Source organism: Rhinolophus sinicus, chromosome 1 (genome assembly GCF_057876585.1).
Source record: "Rhinolophus sinicus isolate RSI-liver-muscle chromosome 1, RSI-T2T, whole genome shotgun sequence".
NCBI classification, from domain to species: domain Eukaryota; kingdom Metazoa; phylum Chordata; class Mammalia; order Chiroptera; family Rhinolophidae; genus Rhinolophus; species Rhinolophus sinicus.
Window position 1 is genome coordinate 20852834 of NC_142501.1, and position 22967 is coordinate 20875800.

At 35.1% G+C, this 22967-nt stretch overlaps 2 protein-coding genes across 18 annotated transcripts in view; one reads left to right on the forward strand and one right to left on the reverse strand.

Moving 5' to 3' along the window:
* The window catches only part of ANKS1B (ankyrin repeat and sterile alpha motif domain containing 1B), an 895010-nt gene that overhangs the window by 200179 nt on the left and 671864 nt on the right, over positions 1-22967 (forward strand). For 16 of the 17 annotated variants that reach the window (XR_012494067.2, XM_074326201.2, XM_074326199.2 and 13 more), the window contains one exon: positions 8087-8230. The exons of the other annotated variant lie outside the window; for it this stretch is intronic. Coding sequence is in view for 15 of the 16 variants with exons in the window: in XM_074326201.2 (XP_074182302.2) it covers positions 8087-8230 (144 nt within the window). In the remaining variant the exon portion in view is untranslated. The remainder of the gene's footprint in view (positions 1-8086; positions 8231-22967) is intronic. 17 annotated transcript variants of the gene reach the window in all.
* GARIN6 (golgi associated RAB2 interactor family member 6) overlaps positions 13340-22967 on the reverse strand; it is a 53068-nt gene continuing 43440 nt past the window's right edge. Inside the window, 4 exon segments of the mRNA XM_019732074.3 lie at positions 13340-13517; positions 13635-13708; positions 14440-14774; positions 14777-15093. Coding sequence (XP_019587633.3) covers positions 13340-13517; positions 13635-13708; positions 14440-14774; positions 14777-15093 — 904 coding nt within the window.

Consider the following 22967-nt stretch of genomic DNA (forward strand, 5'->3'; position numbering starts at 1 on the left):
TGATACTTGCAAATCCCCAAGTTAAAAATATCACCTTGCAGAATAACATCATTTTGGCGTGTAGATGCTAGGAGGCGGACTCAGCATACTCCTTGGCACAAAGACTTAGTTTTCTTCTTCCTTTCTTTTCCTTGCAGATATAAATGCAGTTTAGAATTCATAGCTAACTCCAAATAAATCAGATAGAAATTTTGTTTTCCAGAAGACTTAAATGTTGCAGGTTTTTTGAATTTCAGTAACCTGGAGCAAATGGCAGAGGTGAAAAGATTCTGTAGAGCATTGCAGTTATTTTCAGAAAATTTTAAACAGATGGTTAGTGTTAATAAGCTGATAAAAATGTTACATTGGACACTAAGTTTCCTGAGCATAGCTAATGTATTAAATTGTAGCATGTGATCTCTTTTCTTGGGACTGAATTTAAGATAAGTGAGTCTGCTCTTTTAGACTAATATGATCTCTGACCTGTATTTGTTTTATCATTGGCACTGTTACAGTTTTGGTGTAAATAAACCGCCTTAATATCTTACAAGTTCCTTCCTTTCAGTGCCCCTGGTAGGTCCTTAGATCCCCAATTTTAAAAGTATTATAAAAAATAAAATACCCCAAACCAGGAGCTCTTAATGCTGTGACCAAAGGTTGAAGTTCTTCATAGGATGTAATTGTCACTCAATAATGCTGTTTTCCTGAGGAGAATATAAGATTTATCAGTGAGTGGTGATATGGGAAAGTAAATAAATGTCTCCCAAGTTTTGTTTTGTTTGTTTATTTGTTTGTTTTTTAATTATTATGGATCTATCCTTTTTTGGTGTTTTGCCTTTTAAATTTACAAAAAAAAATAGTATTCTTATATAAGGTCATATGTGTAATGGAACTGGCTATACAAGTTTGGAGATAAGGTATACATTAGGGTTAAACTGCTCTCCATAATATAGGGCAGAGAAATGTGAAGAACGAATAAAACTGTGGGAGGAAATAGACACCAAGGATGTTGGGCATAGCTTGGTGGAAGGGAAGATGAAAACACCTGTGTACCCAACCATCATTCCAAGGACAAAATACCATGTTTCCCCAAAAATAAGACCTAACCGGACCATCAGCTCTAATGCATCTTTTGGAGCAAAAATTAATGTAAGACCCGGTCTTATTTTAATATAAGACTGGGTCTATAACATCATAACATAACATAACATAACATAACATAACATAACATAACATAACATAACATAACATAACATAACATAACATAACATAACATAACATAACACTGGCCTAATATAATATAATATAGTATAATGTAATACTTATATTAATTTTTGCTCCAAAAGACTCATTAGAGCTGATAGTCCAGCTAGGTCTTATTTTCGGGGAAACACGGTATATTTGTTGGGGAGGTATTAAGTTGTACAGTTTGAAACCCATTCTCTTTCTCCACTATAGAGTTTTTGGTAAAGTCTAAACTGCTTGCTAATGATTGGTGTGACTGCTCTGTTTAACGAAATCAAGTAGCTGCTGAGTTCAACATTAGTTTGAATATGAGCCGAACACAATGAGAGCAAGTGAATAGAGGGGAATCAGAAGATACAGGACACTACGATCAGGGTTGCAGTTAAATTGGTGCCTCCTAGAACTGGTGAGAATGTTCACATTAATAATACACCCCTGAGGGCAAGCTGGCATTCATTCATTCATTCATTCATTCATTCATTCATTCATTCAACACATATGGAATGGAAAGTTCCTTAATGTTCTAGGCACTGTGATAAAGCTCTGGGTTTGTGGTAGCTAATCCAACAGACATGTCTGCAATCCTGCACCTTTTATCTGAGTAGGGATGAGAGATACTAAACCAAAGTTACACAAGTAACTGTAAATTATAATTGTGATAATTACTATTAAAAAAGTGGGATGCTGGTGAAGCATGTAAGAAAGGAAACAAATTTTGACTGGGGCAGCAAGAAAGCCTACCAAAAGAAGTGAATTAAATTCATACCTAAAGCACAAGTAAGACTAAATCTGATGAACACAAGGGAAGAGAATACTCCAGCCATTGGTTTACTAGGATCTGGTACAATCTCAAGCAACAGAAAAATCTAAAATGACTTAAAAAGAAAATCCTAATAGCTTAAGACGGAGAAGTTTATTTCACTCCCACTTGCAAAGTTTAGTGCCAGGCAGCCCAAGTCTCACCAGTATGAGAACCCAGGGATTCTCCTGTTTTATTTTTTCCACTGTGTATTGTCTTCTAGTTCCAAGAATACCTCATGTTCCAAGATGACTGCTTCAGCGTCAGCCATTTTATTAGCATTCCAATCAGCAGAAAGAGGAAGGCAGAACATGTTCCTTCATGTAAGAACCCTTCTTACAGCCCAAGGTTATAACTTAATCTTGTGGCCACCCTTCGCTGCAACAGAGATTGGGAAATGTGGTCTTTATTCAAAGCAGACATAAAAGTTAGGGTTCTATTACTATGAAAAAAAGAGGATGAGGCATTCAGTTCTTAAAGCCCAAGGGGACAGGGGAGAATGTATATTGGGGGACAGCTGACAGCCTCTGTCAGAGAAAACCATTTGTGATTATGTGAAGTTCCAGGTAAGAGGAAGTTTGGTATATTCATGGGAAAGAGACAGCGTAGTGTGTTTAAATGTTATGAGCAAACGGGAAAAAGGGATGAAACGATAGAGACAATAAAGGCAAATAATACACAGCCTCTAGGATCATGTTAAGAATTTTGAATTTTGTCAGAAGAACAATTAGAAGGCATAGAAGGTTTTTAAGGAAAAGGGTAACATATTCACATTCTCATATAAATTTTTTTCCTCTGGTGACTTGTGTGGCGAGTAGGTTAGAGACAACATTGGCAATATTTACAAAGTCTAAAATAGTTGTACTCTTTGGCGTACAATTGCATATTTGTGAATTTATCCTGACAAAAATCATCATACAAGATTACAAAGTTTGGAAGGACATAACACTGAATGTTCACAGTGGGAATGAGTTTAGGAAAGCTTCGCTTTCTCCTTTATAACTATTTTGAATGATTGTTTTTATAATAAGCATGTGTTACTTTAAATTTCATTAAAGATCAATAATCAACTTCATTTTAAAAAGTACAGAAAGGCTTGTGGCTGTTCTGCGAGGTAGTCCAGGTTGCTGACTCCCATTCCAAGTGGACTTCATTTGTTTTCATCTCCATTTCTGATGGTTGCCTCCTTCCTGGAGTCTGACATTTTCCTGGTGCCTTTGTATTGATAGTTCTGTTAGACTGTTTTCTTCTTTTCAATTTGGTTTTGCCTTCCTGGTGGGATGAGGGACAACCTTGACTCATTCCATCATCCCGTTTCCCCACTCATACATTGCTCTCCTATATCCTGGCTAAATTGAGCACCTCAAGTTTCTGCTTTTCTTCCTGGGAAATTTGGACAGGGTGGGGATATCCTTGTATTTTCTCTTTGCCCTATCGCCACCATGTTTCTAAAGGCACGTGTTAGAGTTGACCAATAGGGATTAAAGGGGTTTTGTAAGGTCATAACTGGCCCTTGATTCTTTTCCTGAACTGCATACATTTTAACTGCATTGATTTATAGAATTTTAAACTGAAAAAAAGAATTTAAAAGCTGTCAATTATCACATAACACAGAAATTCCTTTATGGACATTCTGAATATCTTGAACATCTATTGTGGCTTTGAAGAGCTCTAGTAATTAGGAACTTCCTTCCATACATAGTCTAGTAGAAAGATTATAGGACCTAGAGTCAGAGGAAATTGGATTATAATCTGGCCTCATTTGTAGGATGATCTTGCAAATTGAGTAACATTGAGAGCACTAGTTTCTTCATTTATACAATGAAGAAAATGCCTACCATACTTTACTTGGCTATTCTATATCTGAAAACATTTTCTAAACTATAAACTACTGCTATAGACAGTTGTTGCATTAATTATGTTTATATATATAACATATAACTATGTTATATATAGTACTATATATAATATATAATGATTATATAAACATAATGTTTTATATAAAATATATGAAAAAATATACACAATACAATATATAATATATGATGATAATATAATATATACTATTATAATATATTAAACTATTTAAATAAAAATATTACACATTTTCATGTCATACAATTTTTATATTATATATAGATACCACCTCACAAGGAAATCCATTTATTCCATGTTCGATTAATGTAGTTACTCTAGAAGTATTTTTCTTTGATTGAGCTCAAATTTGTTTCCCCACAGTATTTATATAGTATGACATTTATTCTTTGAAACACTGTAGAACTGGTCCAATATTTCTTCTGAATAATTACTATGTATTAACCAAGAAAGCTAATAGGCTCAAACTTTATGTAAATTTAGGTTTATATTCTATGGAAGAATTTCCTGACACCTGGAACTTTAGGAACATAGTTGGATCTCAAATAAAAGATTTAAAAGTCATTTGAAATAAAGGAAACTCTGAGTTGGTATGCTCCTGGGTCTTCTTTCCCACATATAATTGAAGAGAATATTTAGTTTGATGAGATATTTTCCAGGCATCTTTAACTGTAAAGCAGTGAAGTGGAAAATTATAGTTTTACAAGCAAATTTATATACTGTCTTTAGGGGGCAGTACGAAACCACTGATAGATTTTTTCTGCTAATGCTACTTCTTGGTAATGGCTAATAGAAAATAAAATTAAAATAACAATAACGAGATTTGTGATACAATTATATACACCCCTTACTATTAGTAACATTTTCTAGGTAGTCAAGTGAAAATGATAGTTTGAAATTCATTCAATAATTCATTCAACAAATATTAAAATCCATTATGTACAACACCTTGTAAGAGATACAAGTGTGACTAGGCAATATTTGCTTTCAGATAACTAGGATAAGCCATACGTGTGTGTGTTTGTGTGTGTGTGTGTGTGTGTGTGTGTGTGTGTACATGCCTCTTTCAGGATAAAGATAATAATAAAAATAGCAATATTTATTGATTATGTTTTATGTGTCAGTCACTGTCAAGCAATTAATTTTATTCTCATACAGCCATATCAAGTAGGAATTATTATGACACCTACTTTGCAGATAAGGAAACTCAGGATTAATAAGATTAAGTGATTTGCTTGCAAGTGGCAGAGACAGGACTTAAATCACACTAAAAATGTAGGCTAATACGCAGGAGAGTTGGAACTTGAATCCAGAACAAATTTTAGAGTCTAAATTCTTAACCAGTATATGCTATACAGAGGAGTAAGATGGAAAGCATGATAAACAGCATGGAGCATGATTAGGAAAGGGTAAACAAATTTCTTTGGTTATAGTTTGGGGTGAGTATAATAGAGTAAGAAAAAGGCTGAAAAAGGCTTTGACCATAGAACCTTGAAGATAGATTCAGGAATCTGGATATTATTTGCTGTGCAATGAGAAGTCATTGGTGATTTATAACCAAGGAAGAGACATAAACAGAATTTTTCTTTGGGGAGGAGAGTGAGAAGAAAAGAACTGATCTACCTATGAAATGTTGGTAATTCTTATCCAACTATGTAACGATTTATAGTGCCATGCCATGGCAGCCATGATGTGTCAAATGAATAACTGATCATGAGTTGGTGAAGGAGGAACCTATTTGACCACGCTATTCATTTTTGTAGATAGCATTGATCAAATATACAGATATTCTTGATATTATATTAAGGTTTTAGATATCCCAAGACTTTTTTTACCTAGATGATCCGTGGGATCAAAAATCCCAGTGTAAATTATCACCTTGTAGTACTGATTTGAGAAATGTATATTTATGAAAGTATTAGCTATGTACCAAACTACAGAAATTTTCACTGGTGCTGTCACAGATAGCAAAATGCTTTTGCTAGTATCATCATGTAGTTGAAATATATTAACAAATATGTTGTTGTTTTAAACTGCAGTTGCATTAGCTTGGTTGTTCAACACACACGTTTTACAGGTTATTGTGCTGAATGAGAGACAATGTGATGTAGTAGTTACACAGGGTAAGCTCTAGACTCAGGAAGTCTGAGTTGGAATCCTTTGTCATTTACCAGCTCTGTAACCTTGAGTTTTACATGACCTCTCTGTCCCTTAGTTTAGTATTTTCCTCAAGGGTTGTTTGTGTGAATTTAAATTATGAGTAATAGTGCTCAATAGATTGTAGCTATTATTATTATTATTATATGTTATAAACAGTCAGTGATTGGGGGATTATTTAATTTAATTTCTCACTTATTGAAAATTGATAAAGGGAAATTTAAGATATAAATGCCTACAACAGTCTTATAAAGTCTTACATTCTATTTTTAAAAGCAAGTACTTTTTGGGGGGAATAGGTGCTCTTTACAATTCAATATGTAAAATATCTTTACTAACTTCAGTAATCAAGATCTATCAGTATGTGTTAAACACTATGTTCTGAAGATTTTTAGAAAACCTGCTGTCTCCTTTTTTTCTAAAATTTTCTCTCTGCTGAGCATTCAGTAGGCTCTTTGAATGTGGAATTTTTGTTTAGTTCTGGCAAAAATTCTTGCATTATTTCTTTGATAATCTCCTACCATCTCTACATGGACCTCTTAGTTTGATGCCCTAGTTTTCTTAACTTGTAACTTCTTTTCATCTTCAGTTCTGTCTTCTGAGAAATGTCCTCAAATTTATTTTCCAACTCTTCTATTGGATTTTATATATTATTTGTTTTGTAGCATTCTGTTCTTGTTTCAGGGATGCAAATATCTTCTATCTCTCTGATGATGCTATTTATAACTTTTTTTTGGTATACTTATTTTTGGTCTCTGTTAAAGGCTTCCTTCAAATATGTGGTGATCTTTGGTTTCTCAATCAAATTTAACTAAAAACTTAGAAACTGTCTATGTGGGCGGAGTTTGTTGAGAGGTGGGCTTCATAATAGGTGTTAAGGGATAGACCCCCACTATTTTCCTAGGTCCCTATAGATTTTTTTTATTAGGAGGTTAATTTGTGCAGAGAGGAATATAGTCTAGCCTCCTACCTGGAGGGTATAAATCTAGCTACCATATTCTCTAAGGTAAATGTGGAGAGGTATAGGGGTGGATTGAGAATCTTCATTTACTACATAGGTATTCACTTAATTCCCTTGTTTTCAGAGAGATGCTCCTCTGCTCATTGTACATGTATTGTTAGAATTCATAATGCCTTTGCGTCAGCCTCACCAGAGAATAAACCTCCAATTTCTTGTCAAGTGGTAAAGGTTTAGTTTCTTGGCTGGGTAAAAAGGAGCTGAGTCTAGAGGTCTAACTTTCTCTAATATATACGCGTAGTTCCCATCTTGTTTTAGTCCCACCTGCACCTTTACCTTCACAGGTAGTCGATGTCTTCAATTGTTAAGTCTTTTTGAGGGTGCTGAGTCATAAACAGGCCTGCTTCTTATTCTTTCCTCTTATAAGCACTTTGCTTTCAATTTTCTCAAATTTGCTAAGTCAGGTAATTTCTACCCACCTATTTATCATTATCTAGAAGCTCATCCACTAACATCTTTCCTGTTGTCATTGGCCTTATGATTTCAACCACATTTACAAACCCTTTGCTGTCATTTTAGTGGGACTTTGGAAGTAGCAAAAGTAAATATGTATGTTCAATATAGAAGTACTATGTTTAATTTTAACAGTATTACATATATATGTAATATAAAATTTTATGAATCTTTTTTTTCAAAAAGAAGACTCCCTTTTTGTGACATTGTGAAAAGAATGGGCTTTTTGGCAATTTCTATTTCAATAAAGTATTTTCATGCTATTCTTCTGATTGAATTTATAAATCATAAGATTTTTCTCATTTGTTGCTACTCAACTATTTTTTTTGGTCAACTTTTTTTCTTAGTGTTTCTCACGCAGTTTTTTCACTTTCAATTTAAAATTGAATTATGCAAGTGTTTTGGCTGATTCACATGGCACAACCACATAACTATGGTTAGAATTAAACTGACTTTTGCTTGCTAACATACACCGTAAGAAATTTATGCAATTTAATTGATGTTAAGATATCTAAATAACATTGATATAATATATTGGTATAATATAAATTTAATTTCAGAGAACTTCATCTACAATAAATTTGTCACCAGGAGAAGTGGAAGAAGAAGATGATGATGAAAACACATGTGGGCCCTCGGGACTCTGGGAAGCATTAACTCCTTGTAATGGCTGTAGGAACCTTGGCTTCCCTATTCTTGCACAGGTAATGGTTTGCTTTTCTTAAGGTACAAAGAACATAAAAATGGTTGCCTATGTTTTTAAAGAAATACTTTCCCTCTACCCCCAAAAATCCAATTAGTGTCTTGTTTACTATGTGATTTTTCTTCAGTTAAGGTCAGTAACATATTTATATAACTTGCTGTACATATATGCATGTGCAAACGCATACTTTACATAATTTTATTTGGTTTTATTTTGGTCATGAATCTAATTCCAGAGATATTGAGTTGTTTATGAGGTTTTAATATTTGTGATCCTAAAATATTTTATTTTAAAGAATATTATTTTGAAATTAAATCACAATTTTTATTAAAATAATAATACAAAATGATTTACAAGGAAACATAATAGGGCTCTTTAAAGGCATAGTTAGTGATTTTTTTTTAGCTAGCACAATGGAACATTGTAGAATAATGTGTGCCATTGAGGATAATGCAATACAATCCAAAAAAGGAGACCGGAACACTAAAACATTGACTACAATTTTGAAACCATTTCATTTTCATTGTCAATTTTATTTCTATTGTATCATCTTCATTTCTCACTGTGTGCTATGTACAGCAAGCCTTTAGAGAAATTTCAGAAATAAGTAAAATAAGCCCGAGTTAGGAAATTTGAAGCCACAATGAAAATATTTCTACACAAAAATAAAAAAGCACTTAATACAAAAAAAAAATGTAATAGCAAAGGTTTGTATGTGTAACTCCATAGAGCATGAGTGGAAGAATTAGTCCAGGACAGGAAATAATTCACAGTAATTATCTGGAATAGTGTTATATCTCAAAAAACATTAGTTTCTGTTTTGCAACAAATGTGAAGCAATTGTGTCTAAGAAACCATTTTTCATCTCTATGTCACAATTTGATCATAGCCACTCAAATTCCAATACGAATTTATTGTGAAGAACGAAATAGGATAATCAAATCAGCATATAGTATTTCACCTTAATATGAAATATTTATAGGACTTTAAGACATTTTATCTTTACTGTTACTCAACTGTGAGTTTCATAAATGTAGAGTATGTATTGCTCATGACCTATGTCCTCATGCCAATAGTTCCAGGTATATTGTCAGAATTAAGCAGTTGAATGAATCAGTGAACAAATGTGTATATTCTATGGTTTCATTTTTTCACTTAATGGTTTTTACATATGGAGTTTTAAGGGTATAGGACAAAGGGAATTAAGAAACATTGGTTTTATTTTGGTAATATACCCTCATCTGCTTAACAGTTTACCAGTAATTGAATGCTTTTATCTATATTTTTTGTTTCATAAAATTAACATCGTTGTATTTTAGATTTTTAAAAAATACAATTCTTGGAAAGTGTTAGGTATCTAAGCCATCAATAATATATGACTATATACTTCTCTACCACTTTACTAGCATTCATTTTTTAAAAAGAATTTATTTGTTAGACTTAGTAGTAGGATTGGTAGTAACTTGCTTTTGGTTTAAAATTTTTTAATATGAGATATTTTTCTTTGGCTATTTTTCTGTGAAGATTGGTATTGCTTCAATAAATATTGAATATTAATATTTTAGAAATTACGTTTGCTACAAAATGCTTCCCAGTCTGCAGCTTTTTTCTTAATTTGTATGTGTGTATGAGTGTATGTTGTGTAGTTTTTTAAACTATCAAATTCATTAAACTTCTCAATCTTATTTTTTGTTCAATTCATCTCTTCTAGAATTCCTATTAACAAATTCCAAATACGGCTTTATATGTTTTTTTACTTGTTGATATCTAGTTTTTTAATGACTTCCCATTGGACAATAACTCACATTACACATTTTATTTCAGCCTGTTTGGTTTGTCTTTTCTTCTGAAATCTCTTATTTCCATTTTCCTATTTTTTAAAACCATATGACTCAGTTTTGAAATTTTTATATAAAATATGTGGTGGGAGAAATCATTATTGCATTAAAACTATTAGCTAACATGATTGCTTGCTTTTAAAAAATTATATTTTATAATTACTGTGTCAAGTATTAAAAGAATCCTTATTAGAATTGTTACTGCATTAAATCTATAAATTAACTTGACATGCAGTATACTTTTTATTTTTTTTTACTGTATTTAATCTAACAAATCAAGATTAGAATTCTTTTACCAATGGTCTCACCTGCTCTTCTTTTACTAAAGTTCTCAATTTGTTTATGGACTCTCCCCTAACACATATATGCATATATATATATGTATATACATATATATGTATATATTTACAATAATATATGTATATATGTATATATTTACAATAAAATTGTTTAATGTGTGATGGTACAAAACTATAAAAATACTTTTACATTTTACAATCGAATTTATGCACAAATGATTAATTCCTTTAATATAGTTTAATACAGTTGTTATGAGCTGGAGATATATCAAATGTAGATTTACCTCACAACTTACAACAGCTTTGAATTTAGGATTTTCTAGGCATATAATTTTATTATTTATGAAATTTTAAGAAAACTTTTAATTTTGAAGCCACTTTTTGTCAGATCTGAAATATTTTGGAGGATATTAAAAATCATTAGGCTATAAACACTATACATATAAAGCCGCATTAAAAAAAATACACTACCTACAGTACAGGAGACTTTGATAACAGTAGAATTAGTACAGAGCTATGCAAATTTTTATATGCCCAGATTTGTTGGTTTGGAATAAATTATATTTATTTCACATTTATAACCCTTAACTTAATTGGATCCAGCAAGCATGTATCAAATTTCTTGTGCTAAGCTTAAGAAATATGAGGATTATGCAACTACAGACTTACCATATTTCCCCGAAAATAAGACCTAGCTGGACAATCAGCTCTAATGTCTTTTGGAGCAAAAATTAATATAAGACCGGTATTATATATTATATAACATATAACATTATATAACATAATATAACATAATATAATATATTATATTATAGACCTAGTCTTATGTTATAGTAAAATAACAGAGTCTTATATTAATTTTTGCTCCAAAAGACTCATTAGAGCTGATTGTCTGGCTAGGTCTTATTTTCAGGGAAACACGGCAATTAGGAGCCAGGTTACCTGTACATTCTGGTTCTGGATTATAAAACTATGTGATAAGAGCATTTGAGATCCTCCTTCTTGCCATGTCATCAGTTTGGCTCAAATGAAAAATTCTCAAAAAAAACCCCACAAAAACACCAAAAACCAAAAAAAAACCAACTATGTGATATATCACTTTTAAACTCTTAAATAGATTCTTTTACTTAGAAAATTATCTTATACTGCAAAATTATTTTATACTTCTAAGATTAAGTTCCAGTTTTTGTCTAGATTTTGAATTTTATATTCAGGTTTAATCTAACTTTTTATGTTTTTCTAGTTTTCCTATGGCATTCTATCCTTCCATTGTGACTACATTATTGAAGTTTTTACAGGAAGCAATTTCTTTCAAATTCATTAACATTTAGAATTCTAAATAACATCAGGGGATTATATAGGTTTATATAATATGTTGGGTACTTTGGTATAATTTCAAGCAGTTAAATAAGATTTAAGTTGGACAAAAAATTAGAAGAGAAATCACGTATGAAGAGATTGGGAAAATGAAGCCCTTTTTAGAAAGTATAATTAAACTCAAATTTGTTTTCAACACTCTGGAGAATAATAATCACTATCATTTATACAGTGCCTACTATGTGCCAGATATTTCACATGTATAAGCTCTAATTCTGAAAATAACTATTTAAAGAAGGAACAGGTAACCTATTCAGGGTCATAGTTAATGTTAAAATTGTTACAAACTATGATGTCATATTACTTTCCCAGCTTCATTTACATGATCCGTCTTCCTCTCGGTCGCTTCTGTCCCTGGTTATATATCTTAGAAATTTTAGAATTTTCTTTGACTAGCAAATGTAGATCATAAGTGGACGACCATCTTTGAGAGCAATCTTTAACATTTTATTCTGTCATCTCTTCATTTAATCATAAATATCAAGTGAAAGGAAAGTTAAAGATAATTCAGAGCCTGATATTCAACTGCCATTAGTTTTATGGCTGCCCTTTCCTGTTAATAGAGCATTATGTTATTAGAGCAGAGAATTTGAGTTGAATTTTATTATGGTAGATGATATTGCTTTCCTATAGTCTTGGATGAGATGTCCACTGGGTCCCATGTGCAACACAAGACTGTGAAGTGTTTTCTAAAGAGTCAGTCCTGCTGGGTGGAGTCCCTCTGGCCTCCATTCTGTTCCCTCATGTGCAGCCTTCACTCTGCAAGGCTGAGATAAGGGGTCCTGACACTGAGGCTTTAGCTGTTATTGCAAGAGGCCTGTCAGTAGTACACACTCATGCTGCCTCCTGGGGAGAGGCCAGCAGCTCTTACTGATGTACTGGATGTACCCTCTGAGGACAAGAAGGGATTACACAGCCCTTCTTTTTTTTTTTTTATTAAATTTATTGGGGTGACAATTGTTAGTAAAATTACATAGATTTCAGGTGTACAATTCTGTATTATATCATCTATAAATCCCATTGTGTGTTCATCACCCAGAGTCAGTTCTCCTTCCATCACCATATATTCGATCCCCCTTACCCTCATCTCCCACCCCCTACCCCCCACCCCCCTTACCCTCTGGCAACCACTAAACTATTGTCTGTGTCTATGAGTTTCTGTTTCTCATTTGTTTGTCTTGTTCTTTTGTTGTTTTTGGTTTATATACCACATATCAGTGAAATCACATGGTTCTCTGCTTTTTCTGTCTGACTTGTTTCGCTCAGCATTACTCTCTCAAGATCCATCCATGTTGTCACAAATGTTCCTATATCATCTTTTCTTACTGCCGAATAGTATTCCATTGTGTATATATACCACAACTTCTTTATCCATTCATCTATCGAAGGACATTTTGGTTGTTTCCATGTCTTGGCCACTGTAAACAAAGCTGCAATGAACATTGGAGCACACGTGTCTTTATCTCTAAATGTTTTCAGATTTTTTGGGTAGATACCCAGGAGAGGGATTGCTGGGTCATATGGCAATTCTATTCGTAATTTTTTGAGGAACCTCCACACTGCCTTCCATAACGGCACACAGCCCTTCTAACAAGATTAAAACACATTGAAAGCACCCACTTTGGTCATACTGGCTGCCCTTCTTCCTTGATCTGTGAAGGCTGCTCCTGCCAATGCTTTGTTTCGCTTCTGAGTCTGCAGACTGGCTGCAGCCACATCCATGGCACCTGCAATAGTGCCTATTGTCACCACTGCCCCTGCCACCACTCCTACCCTGTATCAGGCACTGTGGGCTTCGTGACTGAAGTATGTGAACCCTTGAGTACGGTACATGTGGGAGCCATGTTGAATTCATTCCTCCCCAGTGTAACCGTAATAGGTGGCTCCAGACCCTCCAGGGTTCATGTGAAGGTTCCTGATGCTCACTTGATCTTGTCTCTTCCATAGGAATGGAAAAGCGTTTTCCTAGGAGGAAGACAAAATAAGTGAACTAAAGAAAGTGAGACCAGAAAGGTCTGCTCCCTTCTATACCTCTAGCTAAACAAGAGCTTGTAAGAAGAATTTTGAGGTCTCAAGTCCAAGCTCCCATTTGGTGCAGAAATCCCCTCTATATTATCTACAATGACCGCAATGATCATTCCAGTTTTGCTGGAGCAGTTCCAGTACCAGAAAGAGCACCATCATAACTCATCAGTGAACAGCCTCATACATTTAAAAAAATACACTTGTGTTAGTATTTCTGCTGCTAAAGCGATATGCACTTTGTTTTATCGCTGCTAATAAATTGTGCACATGCACTCAAGGACATGGCATTGCCACTGACGCACACAAAACTCACTACGTGGCTGTCATGGAGAGACATTCTGTCCCATAGCATATCAGCCTACCTAGGTCGGAATAGTCTATATTCAAGAATAGATTGGGTGGTCACCATGCTGCAGAGGCAATACCATATCAATATGAAATGAGTTGCTGACAGCTAAGGAATCTCTGAAATATAGCCTGGGGAACACTGGGGAGAAGTACTAGGAATCTCCCCAATGTGGCATGGCTGCCCAGTGGAGACTCATTTGGCCCTGAGCACTTCCAAACGCAATGCATTTTTAGGTGAGCCTCAGTACCAAAAGCTCTGCAGGACCTTTAGCTGCTCTTCCAAAACAACCTGGCTCCATCTTCTGGAGACTGCACAGACTTACCTCTAGGCTCTTATTTCCTTCTTCCCCAAACCCAGTTATGTCCAGTGTGTCTCCAGCTGGAATGGCCCGGGCACCACTGTAAGCCTCCACTGGTGGTCTCAGGATGTAAATGAGGTTTTCCCAGTGAACAAAAAAATCTCTTGTATCTGAACAGGGACATAGCTGAAGGTAAAGAGAGCAGCCAGAGGCAACCTTCAGGTGCAGCTGTTGTTTTGTACTGTTGTGGATGGATATCTTTACAAACTTCAAGGGAAACAGCCTGGTTAGCTCTAAGATCAGTGTAGGCTTGTTACCTGTTTCCTGGGTGGCAGGGCCATATCTATTATAGCCATCATAGCAGCTGGTAGGGCCAGCAGCACGACATCTGGCAGTGTGAGGTGGGGGCTGGTGTGGACGACGCCCACGGTCACCATTCTAACATGGTTGTGCACGTCCATCATTTCTCCTCTTTGGCTGACCTATATAAGGTCGCTCTCAAACATTGGTGCATACCTGAACATAGCATACTCCCCCTTGTACAGCTGTCGCTGCAGTTTTCCCACGGAGGTACTGACCGTGCCGGTGGCAGGGCTGCTTTGGGCTGTGTAATACGGTAACAGATTGGCCGTCCATGCCTCTCTTTTATCAAGGCAGCTCCTACGGGCTCCTCCGCACCTTCCTTACCACACCTTGCAAAGCATCCTGTTCCTCAGCTCTCTCTCGCAGGTGGTCTTCTGCGGGCTTTTTTGTCTCTGAGTGACTGAGGACAGGGTGGAGTCACTGATTACTGACTGCTTGGTGTTAAGAGACCAAGATCAGCTCTCAGATCAGACTGTGCCCTGTCTAGAGCGTGGAGATGTTGGGGTGTGCAGATATCGGGGTCCCAGTAGATGTCAGGGTACACAGAAGTCCAGGTGCACAGATATTGCTGTTCCCTCGTGGGACACTTCCTTTTGAGCTAGACACATTGGTTCACAACAGCCCCTTGTCTTTGATTCAGCAACCTCCAATGTGAAACATATCCCGAGCTCTTCTCTTCTGGAAACCAAAGCCTCCATCTAGGCCTAAACCACCTCGGGACAGCTTTAGTCCTCTCCTGCCCATTGTGACCTGTTCCCATCACACACCCCTTTGTCCTTGTTGCCCAACAGCCCCTCCCTCAGAGCAGGGACGCTGTCTCCTCCACCTCACCTTCCCTCACCACACCACTCTGCCTGCCACAGCTCAGCAGAGCACCCCTCCCCCTAGGACCCCATCTAAGCATCTTAACACATAATGGCCAATTGCTTTCAAAAAGAATTTTCTGTTAGGTCTGAGTTTACACATACTCTCTTACCCACCACTTCTAATTGTCGAAACTAGAATTAATTATAGATAATTTACCTTAAAAGAGAGAATTAGACAAGTTGGTAAACAGGTTAGTACAGGATGTTTATCAAAGTTTATTGTATCAAAAAGACAATAACCAAGAATAATATCTTACAATAAGGGGTTGGTTAAATAAATTATAGAGCTTTCTATAATAGAATATTCTGTATCTATAAAAAATGATTATATAGTTCCATATTTATTGAAATGAAAAGATACCGCTGACTTTTAAAGAAAAGGAGCAATTTCAAACTAGCATTATATGCATGGTCCAATTTCTGTAAAATCATGTATGTGTGTGTTTGAGTTGGAACTATGTTCAGTGAAATGTTTAAAGTGCTTATTTGGATGTTGTAATTTTAATTTTCTTCTTTATACTTTGTATTTTTATTAGGATAGTTATTATTTCTATTAACAGGAAGAATGAAGCTATTTTTTATTAGCAGTGCCTATTTTTACAGTCATGATAATTTTTACATTTTGACACACCTTCAAATTGCTGCTGAGATTTTTAACTTTTTCCCTAGACATCTGTACTGGGACTCTGCAGTGAAAAGAGCCTCAAACATTACATGTGTTATACTCTATTCTTTGCCCACTATCAGATTGTATATAAAAAAGTCTGAAAAATTTTGCCAATTATTATAAATGATATCAGTGCAATAAAATTTAACTGTCTTTATTGATACAATATACCCAACACACACACACACACACACACACACACACAGCCCTAGTTTTTAGTCTTCAGTCTGTTCTATAGATCAAAACAAACATTTTACTTCTCTTTATATTGAAATATCTAGTTATTTATGGTAATATGAGTATTTTTCCTTTATTTATTGAAAGGCCTATTCATGTAACAATAGCAATTCTTACTAGCTTGCTCAAAGTCCTTGTATCTTAATTTCTACTTCATGGCTCTATTACTTATCTTATAATTAGCAAAAACTTACATTTTAATCAAACTAATATTTTAAAGGTATCCAAGTGGTGTGGGTATTTTTTGAAAGGAGTGCGTAGCATGGACACAGTATAATTTAATTTAGGTGCTTTTAAAAAGTAATGTGGAAATATACCAATTTTCTTAAAATCACTTTTATGCTGTACACATTTATTACCAGATATTTGTCTTAGGGTTCCTTTAGGGCACCAAGTTAATTGCTTTGTCTTCAGGGAAACCAGAAACTATATTTATTACTTGTAGGGCCTATGGACTTTCAGAATTTTTTCCTAATCTAGTTGTTAGACAAACAACAGCAGAACCTCTGTTATTTGGCCTGATAACCATCATGTGTAGCATTTTGGCAAATGCCTCTGTTTTCATGAATCTGGTGAAGTTTATCTGCAATTCCTCTACTATTTAGAAAGCTACCTTGTTAGTATTTGCCACAATAATTAAGAAGCTCAGATGGCTAAACAAAACTCTACCTAATTCTTCTCATGTAAATGCCTCAGCTTTTCAGTTTGCTCTTAGAACAGATTTCCATAGAGTTTCATTAGATATTCTTGCAATACATTTATGCTCCCTCTCCTCTACACTCGAGTTTATGTCACTGGGTAAATCATTTAATCTCACTGTGCCTGATTTATCATCATTGAAATTGAGATGATCCTTAGGCATATCTTTCAACCCCAGAATAGTTATGGTTTTGTGATAGGGGTTTAATTAGTTTCTTCTCTAATAAAACTTCTACATATTTTGGAAATACTTCAAACAATAATAATGAGTCAAGGAATTATTCAGAAATTAACAGCCCTGGAAATTATGATTCAATACATAATATTATTTCGTTGCTGAATTTCTTCTTGCTGAAACTTTTAAAAGAACCAACATTTGAAATGCGGAAATGATAGGTCAGTCAACTGGGCAGGCAATGGGGGCATTGCTTAAAACTATTGTAATTGAAAAGATGGGTTAAACATTTTAAACAGAATTCAGTTACTAATTAACACATGGTGGGCAGATTAACTCCCCCAAAAGAGGCCCACATCCTCATCTTTACAACCTGTGAATATATTACCTTACATGACAAAAGGGATTTTGCAGATGTAATTAAGTTAAGGATCCTGAGATGGGGAGATAGCCTGGATGATCCAGGTGGGCCCAATGTAATCATTCTGGTCCTTATAAGAGAAAGGCAGGAGGGTCAGAGTCAGAGAAAGTAGTGTGATGATGGAAGCAGAGGTTGAAGTAATGCCTCCATGAACCAAGGAATGGAGTTGCCTGAAAAACAAGGCATGGATTCTTCCCTAGGACCTGCTAAAGGAACCAGCCCTGCCAACACTTTGATTTAGACCACTGACAATCACTTTGAACTTGTGACACACAGAACCATAAGAGAATAAATTTGTATTGTTTTAAACTACCAAGTTTGTGGTCATTTGTCACAGCAGCCCTGGAAGTGGGATGCTGCTGTAACAAATACATTAAAATGTGGAAATGGCTTTGGAATTGGACAGTGGGCAGAGGCTAGAAGAATTTTGAATAGCATGGTAGAAAAAGACTAGACTGCCTTGAACAGATATGTGAATCTTAAAGATTCTGCCGGTGAGGGTGGAAAAGGAAGTGATATGGTAGAGAAAACCTATTTTGTCTTAGAGCATACCCGAATTGTCATAAACAGAATGAAGAAACATGGATATTAAAGGCACTACTCGTGAGGGTTCAAAAGAAACTGAGGAGAATGGTAGAGAAAACCTGTGTTATCTTAGAGAACATTGAATCATCATAGATAGAATGTTGGTAGACATGTGAATATTAAAGAGGCTTCTGGTAAGGACTGAAAAGTAGAAGAAGAACATGTGATTGAAAACTGGAGGAAAGGAGATACTTGTTACGTGGTAGTGGAAAGTCTGGCAGCATTGTGGTCTTCAGTTGTGTAGAAAGCAGAAGTAGGAAGTGGGGAACTTGGATATTTAGCTCAGGAGATTTCCAAGCAGAATTTTGAAGGTGCAGCCTGGTTCCTTTTGTTGTCTACAGCAAAATGTGAGAAGAAAGAGATCAATTGAATGAAGAACTTTTAAGCAAAGAGGAACCAGGACATGATGATTTGGGATTTTCTCAGCCTATCCAGATTGAAACAAGATGCTAAAATGTGTAGATTCACTGTCAAGAAAGTGTGTTCTGGAGAGAAAGACAAAAGTATGGCTGGACACCTTTTTTCTAATGCCTGAGTAGGATCAAAATATCAGGTTATTCAATCACATGGAAAGTTCTTTAAAGAGATGAGAGATGTGTCTCATAGATCTCCTCATTCATTTTAGCACCATCAGGAGATGGGAGTAGCTGAGAAAAACCTGTGGGGGAGCCTCTTGCTTAATGGAATGAATTCCCATGCCGTACATAGGATACCACAACATTTTGGAGTTTTGTATATTAGCAGAGACATTGCCGGCTTGGACTGAAAGGAACAGGAAAAAGATAAAACAAGACTCTTATCTTCCTAAACCCTTCCTAAAGGAATGGGTTCTTACAGGCAAGACACAGGATTATGAAATGACTCAGTTGCGAATATATGCTAACCTTTATGAAATAGGAAGTAAGACTCAGAGGTCATGGTTTGAGGGCCCAGAGTGTGGAGCTGAGAACTACAAAGGGTGATTCATAGGCCTGAAACCCAGTGGGGTTTGGGCAGTTGGTTTTCGAAATTGCTTATGATTGTTGACTCCCTTTTTTTCTTTTATTTCTCCCTCTTTGAATAGGAGTATCTACAATTGTTATCCTAAGCCTACCATTGTGTTTTGGGAGCAGATAACTCGTTTTCTAGTTTCAAAGACTCACAGATGGAGAGTAATTTAGTCTCAGGATGGATTATACCTAGAGTTTCACCTATACCTGATTTAGGTGATCAGATTTTGGACTTTTGAGCTGATGATATCTAGATGAAAATTTGAGTTTAAGTTGATGTTGTAATGACTTAACACTGGGGGGATGTTGAGATGAGGTGAATGGAGTTCACATGTGAATGGATATGGATCTTTGGGGAATAGAGGATGGACCATGAGGAGAGAGCAATGCCTCCCTCCCACCATAAATATCCAGTGTTCTAATCTCTAGAACCTGTGAATATGTTAATTTATATGGCAAATGGGACCTTGCAAATGTGATTAAGATAAGGATCTTGAGATGGAGAGATTATCCTGGATTATGTACCGTGTTTCCCTCAAAAATCAGACCTAGCCAGACAATCAGCTCTAATGCGTCTTTTGGAGCAAACATTAATATAAGACCCGGTCTTATATTATAGTAAAATAAGACCGGGTCTTTATAGTATAATATATAATATATAAAATATAAAATATAAAATATAATATAATATAATATAATATAATATAATATAATAATAATACAAGCATAATAATTGTAATATAACTATAATGTAATATAATGTAATATATAATAATATAATATAATACTGGGTCTTATATTAATGTTTGCTCCAAAAGACGCATTACTGCTGATTGTCTGCTAGGTCTTATTTTGAGGGAAACATGGTAGGTGGACCCTATGTAATCACATGTTCCCTTATAATAAGGGAAGTAGATATGGTGAGGAAAACAGGAATTTAAAAAAGTTATATTGCTAACTTTGAAGATGGAAGAAGGAGCTATGAACCAAGGAATGCAGGTGACCTCTTAAAAATGGAAAAGGCAGGAGCAAATTCTCTCCTAGAGTTTCCAGAAGTAGCCAGTCCTGCTGACACCTTGATTTTAGCCCTGCAGAACTCCTTTCAGATTTCTGATCTCAAAAACTGTCAGAGAGTAAATTAATGTTTCTAGCAGCTCAGTTTGTGGTGATGTGTTACAATGGCTAAAGGACACTAATGCAATGGCTGTGGAGATTAGGTCAGTAGACATTTCATGTATTACATATTCAGGGAACAGGTGCCTGTTGGCTGTATCTAGACAGAAAGTAGGAGATACAGGCATTTACAAAAAAATGTATTTTACCTTTATCTAGGTCTTTATGATTTTATAAAGCAGTCATTTTTATAAATTTTAAAATAACTGAACTAAAACTTTACTGTTGGAAAGGCTCCATTTTGTATATTTTAGGAAAGTTTTATGATAATGATAATAGTAATGTGTCATGCGGGAGACCCTGCTTGCTGCGCCATTTGTCATGCAGGGTGTCATACGGGGTCTCTGCTCCTGCTCCCCACATAAGAACGCAGGATATGGTGAGGCCAAAAAGGAACACCCATGGAGCCATAGGTAGGGGAGTCATACTACTATGTTCTCACTGGCGGCTGGGTTGGAGACACAGGAAGCAGGATCCACACAATCTGCAACCCGCCGTCCTAACAGCAATCCGCGCTTGCCAGCCACCATCTTCTTGCTAGCCCCCATTTTCTGTTAGCGTAGCCATGGCAGTTATATTAGTGGCCAATGGCTCACTGGTTACAGCTGACGGCCAACTAGCCACAGCTGATGGCCATCCAATCATAGTTGATGGCCATTTACTACCTGAGCCAGCACCTTTCTATGTGAGGCCGAGAGCCTGGAAACTGCTTTCTGGGGCTCTGTCCCCACAAATGTTAACAAGAATATCAAGCACTTACTGAGTGCCCAGCACGTGCCAGGTACAGTGACAAGTAAGCACTTTGCACTCCTTAGCTCACCATCTCACTTCAAATTTCACTTGACTTTGAGAAAATTGAGTTTCAAGAGATTAAGTAATTTGCCCAAATTTGCTTATTATGTTTGATTCAAAACTCATGTGAATACTTTTCTATGAAATTAAAATGTTTTGAAGAGGGCCCAGTTTCTCACAGTAAACTTGTGAACTGTCTACTGCCCAGTATTTGTCACTGTAACATCTCTTTGTTAAAGAGGATATCAGTAATTATTGGTATCACTCTTGTCAAGTGTGTATTCAATTGATTTATCATTTTTCATTGTGTTTCTGGGGCAGTTGAGCTGCTGAATATATTATTTATCCTACAGGTTAAAAAATTGATGGCTTCATGAGAATATCACTTCATTTAGAATCCTTCCACATTTCTGTATTCTACGCATTCATCCATCCATTTGTTCCAAAAATATTTATTGACTTTATTATATGTAGGATATAAAGCAGAAAAAAGTAAAAACATTTATCATTCTCTCATGTTTCTTATAATATTGTGCCAGATTTTGTGAATATATACAATAAGAATTATGCTACCTGGTTTCTGCCCTGGTAAGCCTTACAATTTAGTTGAATTGTCCTGATTGCTATTTGTTGGCTGTATAATCTTGGAAAATTAATTTACCCTCTGCTTCCTATTCTTTAAAATGAGAAGGCTAGTTCCTGTTTATAAGATTGTGATTAAGATCTTATGATATAAATGCAAATTTCTGTATAAATTTATTGCTATACAAATGCAAACTGATCTTTTCTGTTCAGTTTTCTTGGCCTCTGAAACCAACATTGACAATTTTGGTAGAATTCGCAGGTGAAAGCACAGTATGTATAGTACAAACCATCCTTATATAATTGTATTAAATTATGTGTAATATCGATTTGTATGTGCTTAGAAAGTATACTATACTGTTAAAAATTGTTATATCTAAGGTTTACTGTTCCAGGGGGACTTTAACTTCCTACTTCATATACATACACATTGTTTGAATTTTTTAAAACAAGACCCAATTTTCTAATAAAGATTTTATATTTTACGAAAACAAATGCCATGAGTTATAAAAAATCATGATGTCTCATGTGACCATGAGTTAGTTAATCCCTTATCATATATAAAATTTGCAAATATTTTAACCTATTCTTAGGTTGCCTTTTCACTCTGTTGATTGTGTCCTTTGATGCACAGAAGTTTTTGATTGAGTACAATTCATTTATTTGTGTATTTGTTGCCTGTGCTTTTGACAAAAAAATCATTGTCAAATCAAATGTCATGAAGATTTTCCCCTATATTTTCTTCTAAGAGTTTTACAAGTTTAGATTTTACCTGTTGAGCTTGTATTAGAATAGTGTCAAATTTAGAGATTCAGCAGGAGAAAATGGGCATTTCTACAATAGTGAATCTTCCCACTCAGGAGCATGATATAAATGTCTATGTTTTCAAGTCATTTTTATGCTTTTAAATAGGTGTATAGTTTTTTTAAAAAGTTTATAAAAAAAAAGTTTATCTACATTTGTTGTTTTTTCTTGATTATTTCATAATATTTGTTTCTATTGT